At 40.0% G+C, this 12,943-nt stretch overlaps 1 protein-coding gene across 1 annotated transcript; it reads left to right on the forward strand.

The window, feature by feature from the left end:
• The first annotated feature begins 4,694 nt into the window (after positions 1-4,694).
• LOC121426478 (corepressor interacting with RBPJ 1-like) lies at positions 4,695-12,729 on the forward strand. Its single transcript, XM_041622798.1, has 6 exons — positions 4,695-4,855; positions 7,343-7,437; positions 8,512-8,755; positions 9,347-9,493; positions 10,103-10,200; positions 10,956-12,729. The coding sequence occupies exons 1-6, from the start codon at positions 4,784-4,786 to the stop codon at positions 11,992-11,994; spliced, it is 1,695 nt and encodes a 564-aa protein (XP_041478732.1). The 5' UTR covers positions 4,695-4,783; the 3' UTR covers positions 11,995-12,729.
• Positions 12,730-12,943: the final 214 nt, after the last annotated feature.

Raw genomic sequence — 12,943 nt, forward strand, 5'->3', positions numbered from 1 at the left:
CATCCGTTATTATGACTGGCGACCCTTATCCATTATTATGAATAGCGACCCTCATCCATTATTATGACTGGCGACCCTCATCCATTATTATGACTGGCGAACCCCTTCTACTATTATGACTGGCGATCCCCATCCATTATTATGAATAGCGACCCTCATCCATTATTATGACTGGCGAACCCCTTCTACTATTATGACTGGCGATCCCCATCCATTATTATGACTGGCGACCCTCATCCATTATTATGACTGGCGAACCCCTTCTACTATTATGACTGGCGACCCTCATCCATTATTATGACTGGCGAACCCCTTCTACTATTATGACTGGCGACCCTCATCCACTATTATGACTGGCGATCCCCATCCATTATTATGAATAGCGACCCTCATCCATTATTATGACTGGCGAACCCCGTCTACTATTATGACTTGCGACCCTCATCCATTATTATGACTGGCGAACCCCTTCTACTATTATGACTGGCGACCCTCATCCATTACTATGAATAGCGACCCTCATCCATTATTATGACTGGCGAACCCCTTCTACTATTATGACTGGCGACCCTCATCCATTATTATGACTGGCGAACCCCTTCTACTATTATGACTGGCGACCCTCATCCACTATTATGACTGGCGAACCCCTTCTACTATTATGACTGGCGAACCCCTTCTACTATTATGACTGGCGACCCTCATCCACTATTATGACTGGCGATCCCTATCCATTATTATGAATAGCGACCCTCATCCATTATTATGAATAGCAACCCTCATTCATTGTTATGAATAGCGACCCTCATCCATTATTATGACTGGCGAACCCTTTCTACTATTATGACTGGCGACCCTCATCCACTATTATGACTGGCGACCCTCATCCATTATTATGACTGGCGACCCTCATCCATTATTATGACTGGCGAACCCCTTCTACTATTATGACTGGCGACCCTCATCCATTATTATGACTGGCGAACCCCTTCTACTATTTTGACTGGCGACCCTCATCCATTATTATGACTGGCGAACCCCTTCTACTATTATGACTGGCGACCCTCATCCATTATTATGACTGGCGAACCCCTTCTACTATTATGACTGGCGACCCTCATCCATTATTATGACTGGCGAACCCCTTCTACTATTATGACTGGCGACCCTCATCCATTATTATGACTGGTGAACCCCTTCTACTATTATGACTGGCGACCCTCATCCACTATTATGACTGGCGATCCCCATCCATTATTATGAATAGCGACCCTCATCCATTATTATGACTGGCGACCCTCATCCATTATTATGAATAGCGACCCTCATCCATTATTATGACTGGCGAACCCCTTCTACTATTATGACTGGCGACCCTCATCCACTATTATGACTGGCGATCCCCATCCATTATTATGAATAGCGACCCTCATCCGTTATTATGACTGGCGACCCTTATCCATTATTATGAATAGCGACCCTCATCCCCTATTATGACTGGCGAACCCCTTCTACTATTATGACTGGCGACCCTCATCCATTATTATGACTGGCGAACCCCTTCTACTATTATGACTGGTGACCCTCATCCACTATTATGACTGGCGATCCCCATCCATTATTATGAATAGCGACCCTCATCCATTATTATGACTAGCGACCCTCATCCATTATTATGAATAGCGACCCTCATCCATTATTATGACTGGCGACCCTCATCCATTATTATGACTGGCGAACCCCTTCTACTATTATGACTGGCGACCCTCATCCATTATTATGACTGGCGAACCCCTTCTACTATTATGACTGGCGACCCTCATCCATTATTATGACTGGCGAACCCCTTCTACTATTATGACTTGCGACCCTCATCCACTATTATGACTGGCGATCCCCATCCATTATTATGAATAGCGACCCTCATCCATTATTATGACTGGCGAACCCCGTCTACTATTATGACTTGCGACCCTCATCCATTATTATGACTGGCGAACCCCTTCTACTATTATGACTGGCGACCCTCATCCATTACTATGAATAGCGACCCTCATCCATTATTATGACTGGCGAACCCCTTCTACTATTATGACTGGCGACCCTCATCCATTATTATGACTGGCGAACCCCTTCTACTATTATGACTGGCGACCCTCATCCACTATTATGACTGGCGAACCCCTTCTACTATTATGACTGGCGAACCCCTTCTACTATTATGACTGGCGACCCTCATCCACTATTATGACTGGCGATCCCTATCCATTATTATGAATAGCGACCCTCATCCATTATTATGAATAGCAACCCTCATTCATTGTTATGAATAGCGACCCTCATCCATTATTATGACTGGCGAACCCTTTCTACTATTATGACTGGCGACCCTCATCCACTATTATGACTGGCGACCCTCATCCATTATTATGACTGGCGACCCTCATCCACTATTATGACTGGCGACCCTCATCCATTATTATGACTGGCGAACCCCTTCTACTATTATGACTGGCGATCCCCATCCATTATTATGAATAGCGACACTCATCCATTATTATGACTAGCGAACCTCATCCATTATTATGAATAGCGACCCTCATCCATTATTATGACTGGCGACCCCTTTCTACTATTATGACTGGCGACCCTCATCCATTATTATGACTGGCGAACCCTTCTACTATTATGACTGGCGACCCTCATCCATTATTATGACTGGCGAACCCCTTCTACTATTATGACTGGCGACCCTCATCCATTATTATGACTGGCGAACCCCTTCTACTATTATGACTGGCGACCCTCATCCACTATTATGACTGGCGAACCCCTTCTACTATTATGACTGGCGAACCCCTTCTACTATTATGACTGGCGACCCTCATCCACTATTATGACTGGCGATCCCTATCCATTATTATGAATAGCGACCCTCATCCATTATTATGAATAGCAACCCTCATTCATTGTTATGAATAGCGACCCTCATCCATTATTATGACTGGCGAACCCTTTCTACTATTATGACTGGCGACCCTCATCCACTATTATGACTGGCGACCCTCATCCATTATTATGACTGGCGACCCTCATCCACTATTATGACTGGCGACCCTCATCCATTATTATGACTGGCGACCCTCATGCATTATTATGACTGGCGAACCCCTTCTACTATTATGACTGGCGACCCTCATCCATTATTATGACTGGCGAACCCCTTCTACTATTATGACTGGCGACCCTCATCCATTATTATGACTGGCGAACCCCTTCTACTATTATGACTGGCGACCCTCATCCACTATTATGAATGGCGACCCTTATGATCAACGAACCTTTTTCCTCCTTATGACTGGCGACCCTCTTCCTTTATTATGACTAGCGACCCTCATGTTTGATTATGAATGGCGACCCCCATCGTTGATTATGACTAGCGACCTCTATGAACAAAGCCCCTTATGAATAGCGACCCTTATGACTATTATGACTAGCGGTCCTTATAACTAGCGGGTATTATGACCAGTGGTCCTTATGACTGGCGGGTGGACCCCGAAAAATCTCCTATGAATGACTTAAATGCCTTGCAACACTTAAATTCAGTTGTAGTTTGCTAGTTGCATCTTAGATGGGAATAGCTGTCTTTTCTGGGGATTGTATTTAAGAATTTCTGTCATTTGTTTACCGATTACTAAGCAGAGCCAATGTTATTGGAACCTACTGTACAGGGACTGAAGCTTTTGGTTTAGTAGATGACCCTCAATTCATCGTAAGATTCTTCTTACAGTGCAAAGACCATCATGTACTATTCAAAGTTTGAATAAAAGCACAAAGAACATAGTTACATTGCTTTTGTCTGATATTATCTAAATCATGTGTTGAGTTTCATGTAAATATACATTCTCTATGAATCTGTACATGTCATTCTTTTAACCATCAATCAAGAAGTCATTCCTGGATCAAATTAGGGTCAGCTGGGGCACTGTAAAATAAGGCTTAGCGATTGATTATGGGGCAAATTTTTATGAAAGATTGTTCACAATTACAACTGAAATCAATTTTGAAAATGAGTCCCATGATCAATCATGGGCAGAAATCTCTCCCCGAAAGTAGGGGGACCAGGGGCGCATCAAGGATTTTCCAAAGGGGGGGGGGCACATTTCATCCAAAGTAAATTTGACAAGCAAAAAAATTTAAAAGGGGGGGGGGGCACACACTTGAAAAAAAGCATGTTTTTTTCTATTACAAATTTTGAATGATGTATAATAGACCACATATAGTACGGGGCATATGATATTGTCCCCTGTAGAAGTTCCGCCAATGAGATCAATTGCTAAGCTTTATGTTATGGAATTTAGGGTTGACAAAGCCACACTCAAAATCTAGGTGTCACGATAAATGTAGCAACTCTCAGCTTAATTAGAATGATGATGGTGATGATGATGATTTTAATTATGATGATGATGATAATGATGATTATGTTGATGAGGTGTTGGGGATTGTGGTGATATGGTGATGAGGAGAAGATGATAATGGTGATGGTGACGACGATGATGATGATGATGACGCCGATAATAAGGACAAAATGGTAACAGAGATTAATAACATGATGATCAACGAGAGTAAAATGTAAAGTGGGTTCATTTTTAGGGCCTTGTTTTTTGTAGCTATGCGCCATCTACGACAGCTCTATGATGGGAAGAAAAAAGAAAGCAAGCGGAATTTCTGTGGCGTCAATCGGCGAATTCTCCTTCGTAATTCTTCAATAAAATTCGTCGTCATGGGGAAATCATTTGCCAATTTTATGTGCAAGAAGTTCTTTCACCCAGCATCCTATGCAAATATTAAACGGGTAAGATAATTTAGGATATACACAGTGCAATTTGTTTAACGAAAGGAATCGTTTATTTTTATATTTTGTCGTTTCTGGACTACCGGTCCCACTCGTTGTGATTTGTGTTGCGAAACGTATTTCGGAAACTCGACTTTCCACTGCAGTTCCATTTTCCAAATCTGATTTTCTCTTATAATTGTCAACATATAAAGGCCCTAGCCTATACGTCCAATATGATTTAAATTAATTTTTCATTGTGCTTCAAATTTACCATTTGTGAGATCCGTATTTAGTAGGCCTAGTGCTTTTGTCGGGAAAAAAATGCATGTCGACACGTCGCTTAAAAATTAGGCAGTGTATACAGCCACACGCGTGTGTCTTTACCATCCAGCCACACGCGTGTGGTTATATCCAGAACACATATCTGTGGATACCGCCACACGCCGCCAGTAATAACAGTAAAACACGTGTGTCTGACCGTCTATATCACAATCAAAATAACCTCATTTCTTCATTAAATTCTTACATTCTAAACCCCTTTGATATCCTTAGATCGTTTCAATTTCATTCTCACCGTCTTCTCTCCTTGCTTTTCTTGTCTTGTTACAAACGGTCGTCTGTTTAACAGCAAATTCTCTTTTTCTACTTGTTTCGATTCTGGCTTCCTTCGCGGTGGCAGAGACCCATACAGCGTTAGCGCAGCGCAGTATAGTAGTAGACATACACAGTTTGGGTTTCGTACATACGCACGTACGCGCACATAGCCTAGATTCAGTAGAGAATCGACACAAGTAGAAAAAGTGTGGAAATTTGCTATTTAACAGGCGGCCTTTTGTAACAAGACAAGAAAAGCAAGGAAAGAAGACGGTGAGAATGAAATTGAAATGATTTAAAGAAATCAAAGGGGTTTAGAATGTAAGAATTTAATGAAGAAATGAGGTTATTTTGATCGTGATATACTCATATAGACGGTCAGACCTACATACCGCGGTACGTGTTTTACTGTTATTACTGGCGGCGTGTGGCGGTATCCACAGATAGGTGTTCTGGATATAACCACACGCGTGTGGCTGGATGGTAAAGACACACGCGTGTGGCTGTATACACTGCCTAAAAATTAATCCCGACATCGACAATGTCGACATGAAAAAGCGACCGTAATTTAGCCTAGGCTCCCTAACAAAAAAAAAATCATTCGATAGTAGAACATAACACTCAATCAAAATGTATTCACCTTGACACGACGAGTGATATCCCCACACTAGATCTATATAATACAGGGCTCAAAACATATTTTCACTAGGCCTAAGCAGGGGTGAATTCACTTTCAAAATCACCGATTTAATCCACATATTTTTCTGCAGAATCAAGTTTTGCACCACGATCCGGTCTCGAAAGCATTGCGCAATAACACTCGGAGCCAATTTTGGAATCACTAATTACAACAGTGCACGCTGGTACACATGTACTGCAAACGCAAGCTCCTCATATTGACAGTAAAAAATAATGAAAATCAACAGATAATTTCAGTATCACTTCCGCGGCGATCTAAGCAACAATCTCCAAATGAAGGAAGGGAAGTTTTTGTGTGACTTCGTGATTTGAAGTAAGCGCTCAATTGCGGCGGTCACAACTTTGACAAAAACACATTTTCGCTGCTGCTCACATTTATGTGAAAAGTAATGCATCAGTGTCGATATGAGGCCTATTGACAACAGCACTAGTATTTAGTGCAGTGGACAATCATGTCAACTTTCATCAAAACTCAGTGACAGTCAAACATATTTTTAAGAATACCCAGTCCCAGGGATAAAGAGTTTGCATCACAATAAGAAATGCAAAATGCCAAAAAAAGACAGAGGGTATTTTATAGTCAGTCAAAGGGAAAGTTGTTCACATGTACCATCACATCCTTGTCGCATTGCCAATCCAATTTTTTAATGTGCATCATTTGGCCTTTTTGTCTTTTAATTTTCACCATCTGATCATGGACAGCTAATAAGTAATGTGACTCATTAGTTGTCCATGGTGTATTTTTTAAAAATCTGTATTACATGCCATCCTCCAGAAAGAACAAGTGACATGATCAACTGATAGATGTGATGAAAGAGGCAATTTAAGTGAAATATGCACTAAAGTAATGGGGAGAGTTGTTCACAAGTGACATCTTTGCAAAGTTTGTTGCATTGCCAATTTGAGGATCTCCATAGTATTGGTGATCGCAATATTCAAATGCTCATAACTTTCTCATTATTTGTCTGATTTTCCTCAAACTTTTGTTGATCTGTTTCTTTGATTTTTCTGTTTTCACACAAGCTATCTTGTTCCAAAGTTTCATTCTCCTTTAACCTAGCTTACCTTTCACAAAGTTTAGTTTCAGGTGAATAATAATGTTGCTTTTCATGTTTCTGATCTTTGTCTAAAATATTTTCAAATTCAACCATTTTACACGTAGTTCATCAAGCCAACTTGGTAATTAAATGTGTTTGGTTGTTTTTTTAACAGGTATGGATGGCAGAACAGAGGACTGATGCAGAAAAGAAAAAGCAAGAAGCCTTGAGATCTGAATATGAAAGAGAACAAGACACTTATAACAATAGGTAATATTGTTTGTCACAGTGTAATTGTTCCACTTTTGCAGGGCTCCATTCCATTAGCAGACATTCCAACCGCTCCCTTTTTATAGAGTATTGGTTCCTCTTTTTGCTATGAACACACCAATACTTTTTTGGTATGATTAGTTACTTTTTTTCCGATCATGGAGTATGTACATGTAATATACACAGCGTGTGACACTAGCACCGATCCGACAGTCCCAGACCTGTAAAAAAAATCACTGTCAGGCCAGTAACTTGTCGCATGAAAAGAATAAGTAAATTCTTGCCTATGAGCACATGTTTAAAAGGGTGAATTCTCAATTTTTCCAAGGAGAGTCATTTCACATTTTTTTCACCGATCTCACTACAACAGGCTGGCAATTGTTACGTTGAGACAAAACTTAAAAATACTCTTTTTTGTCAAAAAAACTTTCTTTTCCTTTTAAGAACACTTTTTTGTAAAGGGTTGACAGGTCTGCATTAGGCAAATTCAGAAAAACAGTTTCTGACCTCACCTTTTGAATAACACTACCAGGAGGATGAGAGTTTTTTTTTCTCCAAAACAATAATTTTCCCCCAACCCCAGATGACATATGTGGTGACTTTCATTCAATGACCTGAAATGAGCAGAGATAAATCAAATTTGTGTCTTGAAATATTTATATTTGGGGGGGGATAGGAATGCAGCAGCACAAATAATGTATTTGGGGATGAACAACCGATACTTTCTTTTATTTTTGCCTATTCATACTCAGGCTCTTTGTGGCATTGAATGACGATGCCCTTTTTAAAAACAAGGTTAGGTACTTGGAGACATCAATGAGAAGTAATGCAGTGTTTAAATGGAAAGTCCACCCATACCTCAAGTTAGATTTCCCAACTGATTTTCATATTTGGTGACCATCTGTTATCAATCTGCAATCCCACAAACTGAATTTCATGTTTCTATACCGTTTTTGTGTATTATCAGTCATCGGTCCCACAAACTGATTTCCAAGCTTTGTACCATCTATTATCAATTTACAGTCCCACAAACTGTTTTTAATGTATCTATCACCATCTTGATTCGCTATACAGGCAGCTAATGGGTGACGTACGGGTGAAGCATGGCCTGAATTTCATGTACGAACCGCCCAAGGGCATGAAGCAGGAAGAGAAGGAGGATGGGGATCAGGAGTACAAGTTTGAATGGCAGCGTGGGGCTCCTAGAGAAGGCTACGCCAAGGACATGGAAGTCACCGACCAACCCTTTGGTATCGCTGTCCGCAACGTCAAGTGTATCAGATGCCACAAGTGGGGCCATGTCAACACTGATAGAGAGGTACGTGGTTTTCGGGGATGTTGCATGAAGCCGGTTATAAATTTATGCATGATACTGGTTTATATCACCCATTTGATCTCTTTGACCTTGTAAATTGGGTGAATACGGGTTTGTCTCACAACAAATTTACTAAATCAGATTACAGAATTCATGACAAAAAATGGTCAACTAAAAGACAAAATCTTGTATAACTAAATTCACCACTTGGCATGTTTGATCCTGAAATGGCTGGAAGATGTAAAAAAAAAAGAAAATTGTTCTCCCTAATTGATGTCATCCATTTGAGTTCAAGTATCAGCACACACATGAACCACGATGGGAATTCCATTTGCCCCCATGAATAAAAGTGCCAAGCTTATTAACATGGAGGCATCTGAGCATGTCTCTGAGCTTGACCAATATTGTGTTTCTTTCAGACACTATTCATCAGAATTCAAGTAAGTCATGTCACACACTCAGCTTTTTATACTTGGAAAGTAGTGTGATACAACTTTCAGAAGGATATACAAGTCTTGTATTTACCAGTACCCTGCTATCTCTATGATACAACACATTTTATTTTGACAAAGTTCCCATTGCTTTCATCTACAGTGCCCAAAGTTTGACCAGACCAAGGACGATGAGATTGCTGGACCCAGCACCGACAAATCTGATCTGATGGAGGATATGAGAAGGGATGGGCTGGCTCTGAAACAGAACGTCCTTGGAAGGAAAGTCAATGAGGATGCTAAAAATCAGGTGGGAGGACTGTCTGTGTGCAAGTACATGTCATGCTTTCGGTTTTATATTTTTTGTGTACTGTACATCACCCATTAGCTGCCTGTATAATGATTCAAAATGGTGATAGATACTTTAAAAACAATTTGTGGGACAGTTGATCGATAAGGCATGCCAATCCCTGTTATCGAACATGATGGCTTAGCGGAAGAGTGCTCGCCTTCTCAACAGGAAGTTCTGGGTTCAATCTCTGACTGAGCTATACAAAACACTTGAAAAATGGGACTCAGCGTACAGAATAAACCTGGCGAGAACGTTGGTTTAGCGGTCTGTCTGCCGCAAATCCTGCCGGTCAAACTACTTCCCTAAATTACTCTTGAAACTGTTTTAGTGTCAAGACAAATCTTTTTTATTGCATTGCCATGGTAATGACATGTTATGCCAATAGTCTTTCAAATTGTTGTACCAGTATTTTATCTACAACTTGTTTGTTTTCACAATTTTCAGGTATCATTTTTTTTTATGTACCGTTAAAGATGTTGCCTTATCACTTATTAAATAAAGTTGATGGACAGTAATAATTGCAATTTAAATCTAATTAATCGTCCTGAATTTTATTTGATATTGCAGAAATTTGTTGGCAGCAGTGACGATGAGGATGATGATGTGGAACCAGAAGAAGCTTTCCTCAAATCACTCTCCATGAAAGACAAAGTGAAACTACTTAAGTAAGTATGCTCATGCTTACATTGATCCAAAAAGAATTTGTGTGTTTCACATTTCATACCCCACCAACATTCACTATAACGAGAGGCCTAGTTTTTCCACTTACAGGTCAAACTTTTCCTTTATTGAGCATTTGCTGCAAATGAGAATGAAAACATTACAAAAAAAATTAACTCGGCAAGGAACCCAAAGCATGGGGAAGAATAATGACTTCTTTAAAAAGAAAAGTACAATGGTTCTGTAATAGGAGAGAAGTACAATGACTTATGCAGAGTGTTGAGTACTATTTTGTTTACGAATCTGTTGGGATTAACTTGCAGGACGGCACAATAAGCTCACAAAGGTTGTGAAATGTGCTAATTGTTTATTTTCACTTGTTTTGTATCCTTCGCCTTTCTGAAACTTTTTACATTGTTTAGAAATGGTACAGTGGAACTTGCCGCAGTTGAATCTGCTGGGGTGGATAAAGTGGCTCTAACTGAATATTCATTTCAAGAAATCGACTGAAGTATTTCAGTGAACTTGGGACGTTACACTAGGAATCCTAATCCAGGCATGCGACCTGTAGATATAGGCTTTTATGAGCCGAGCAGAATGATTTTGTGTTTTTGTTTGACACTCTAAGGGCATATTTTTCTTTATTTACTACATATTTTTGTCCTTGCAAAAAAAAAAAAATAAGACATTACTTTGCCAAGCTGATGCACATGGAATTGGATGATAATTGATTTAATTATGTATTTCTTCCTAATTGTAGGAAGTTGGAGAAGATGGAGAAGAAGCAGAAGCGTCTAAATTCAAAGAGCTCTAAGAAGAAGAAGAAGGACATGAAGAAGATAAAGAAAAGAAAGGCATCGCACTCATCGGATGATAGTGATAGCCACTCAGATGAACGAGGGAAGAAGGATAGAAGGAGGGAGAAGGAAAGACAGCATGGTGGAAAATCCAGGAAAGGACATTATGCTGAATCGTCTTCGGATGATGAACATTATGAGAGAGATAGAAAGGAGAAAGAACGTAAGCATAGTGGAAGATCCAGGAGAGGACATCACTCTGAAACATCATCAGATGATGAAGTTGATGACAGAGACAGAAGGAACAAACAACGTAAGCATAGTAGAAAATCAGAAAAAGGACACCATTCTAAAACCTCTACAGATGATGATAGTAGTCTTGATGAACGTGGGAAGAGAGATACGAGAAGGAGAAAGGAACAAGGACACAATGGAAAATCGAGGAGAGGGCGGTATGCCGACTCTGATTCAGAGAGTGATTCAGGAGAAGAGAGGAGAAAGAAATCAATCTCAAAGCATCATGGTGAAAGACGGACAATCAAACGGGAGCTGGAGAGCGATGGAGAGAGTAGGAAAAGAGATAGGAAAGATGATCGGAGAGAGGAAAGGAAGATGAAGAGAGAACCGAGAAGCGATAGTGAGGAGAGAAGACATAAGAAAAGCAACGGGAGGGAGGAGAGTGACGGACACAGACAAAAGAAAATCAAAGTCGAACGTTCTGATTCTCCAAGCCGTGATAGATATGAAAGGAATGGAAATGATAAGCGGATGAAGGAGGATGACCAGATGGATAGAAGACAAAAAAGCGAAAGATCAGTCGGTCAAAACGATGACAGACATAGAGGAAGAGCTTCCAGGGACTATGAAGATGATGTGAATACTTACAAAGAAAGCAGAAGGGATAGAGACAGGGATGGAGGAAAGAGGGATAGAGAAAGTAGAAGAGAGCACAGAGACGAGGATAGGGGTCATCATCGCCATGGTGACCGTGGTGGACGATGAAGCATCCCTGGCCTGAAAGAGAATGGTAAGATATTCAATCCAGTATGTAGTGATTATCTTAGTTCTGTGAACTACTACACTGTAGTAACAGTTCTGGATTGCAAGACTATCACATTCTGGATGATGGCCTTGTAGGATATTTGCTTGTGTTCTGTACCAGCATGTGTTATTTTAAATCACAATGAGATAGCACAGAGAACAATGTGAGATCACCATCATTTGAGTAATATTGTCTCACAAAAATTTTAGTGTAAATTTTATTCAATCTATAAAGATAATGCACAAAAATAACATAATTTGAGTTATTTTGTTCATTGCATCTTGAGTTCGACATGTACTTCAATGGTTGAAACTCATGTAAACTAATCATGACATCTGTTCACCATATTTGACTGAATCCTCTTGCATTTCCGAATTTATAGTCTCTCCAAAGTAAATGGACTGAATTCTGCAAATCCACTGAATTGTTTTACGAAGTATCTGAAGGTAAAGATTACTGGCCACCCAAATCGCTCTTTATGAAACGGCATATTCCATACATGTATTTACAAGAGAGATTGATCAATATTGCTTTCATGACTTGTGTTCTGTAAAGTACAGCTCTTTTTTTTCAAATCCAAAACAAATCTTCTCAATGACAAAATTTGACAATGTGCACATTATGATTCTACCAAATATTTTTATTTCTGCTTTTGACTTGTATCACAAAATGTAGACCTGTTTGGCACATTTGCACCAATACATGGTTGCCAGGCCAGGATACTCCCCAGGGAGTGGAGATGGTGCACTTTATGGCCCGTATTCTGAAGTTGGGTTTAACTTAAATTCAGGTTTAAAGTTATGGTTTCAGTATGGATAGCCAATTGTTACATGAATCACTAACAGTAAAGATATATTTCAGCTCATTTGGCTCTTAAATCATTAATAATTGTCTAGGAAGTAGATTATT

This window comes from Lytechinus variegatus, chromosome 13, assembly GCF_018143015.1.
Source record: "Lytechinus variegatus isolate NC3 chromosome 13, Lvar_3.0, whole genome shotgun sequence".
In the NCBI taxonomy this organism is placed as follows: domain Eukaryota; kingdom Metazoa; phylum Echinodermata; class Echinoidea; order Temnopleuroida; family Toxopneustidae; genus Lytechinus; species Lytechinus variegatus.

Excerpts from the sequence above, each read along its gene's own strand:
- LOC121426478 (XM_041622798.1), top strand. The coding sequence starts at position 4,784 with ATGGGGAAATCATTTGCCAATTTTATGTGCAAGAAGTTCTTTCACCCA. Across the intron at positions 8,756-9,346 it reads ATGTCAACACTGATAGAGAG|TGCCCAAAGTTTGACCAGAC; the intron begins GTACGTGGTTTT and ends TTTCATCTACAG. Across the intron at positions 10,201-10,955 it reads GACAAAGTGAAACTACTTAA|GAAGTTGGAGAAGATGGAGA; the intron begins GTAAGTATGCTC and ends TCCTAATTGTAG.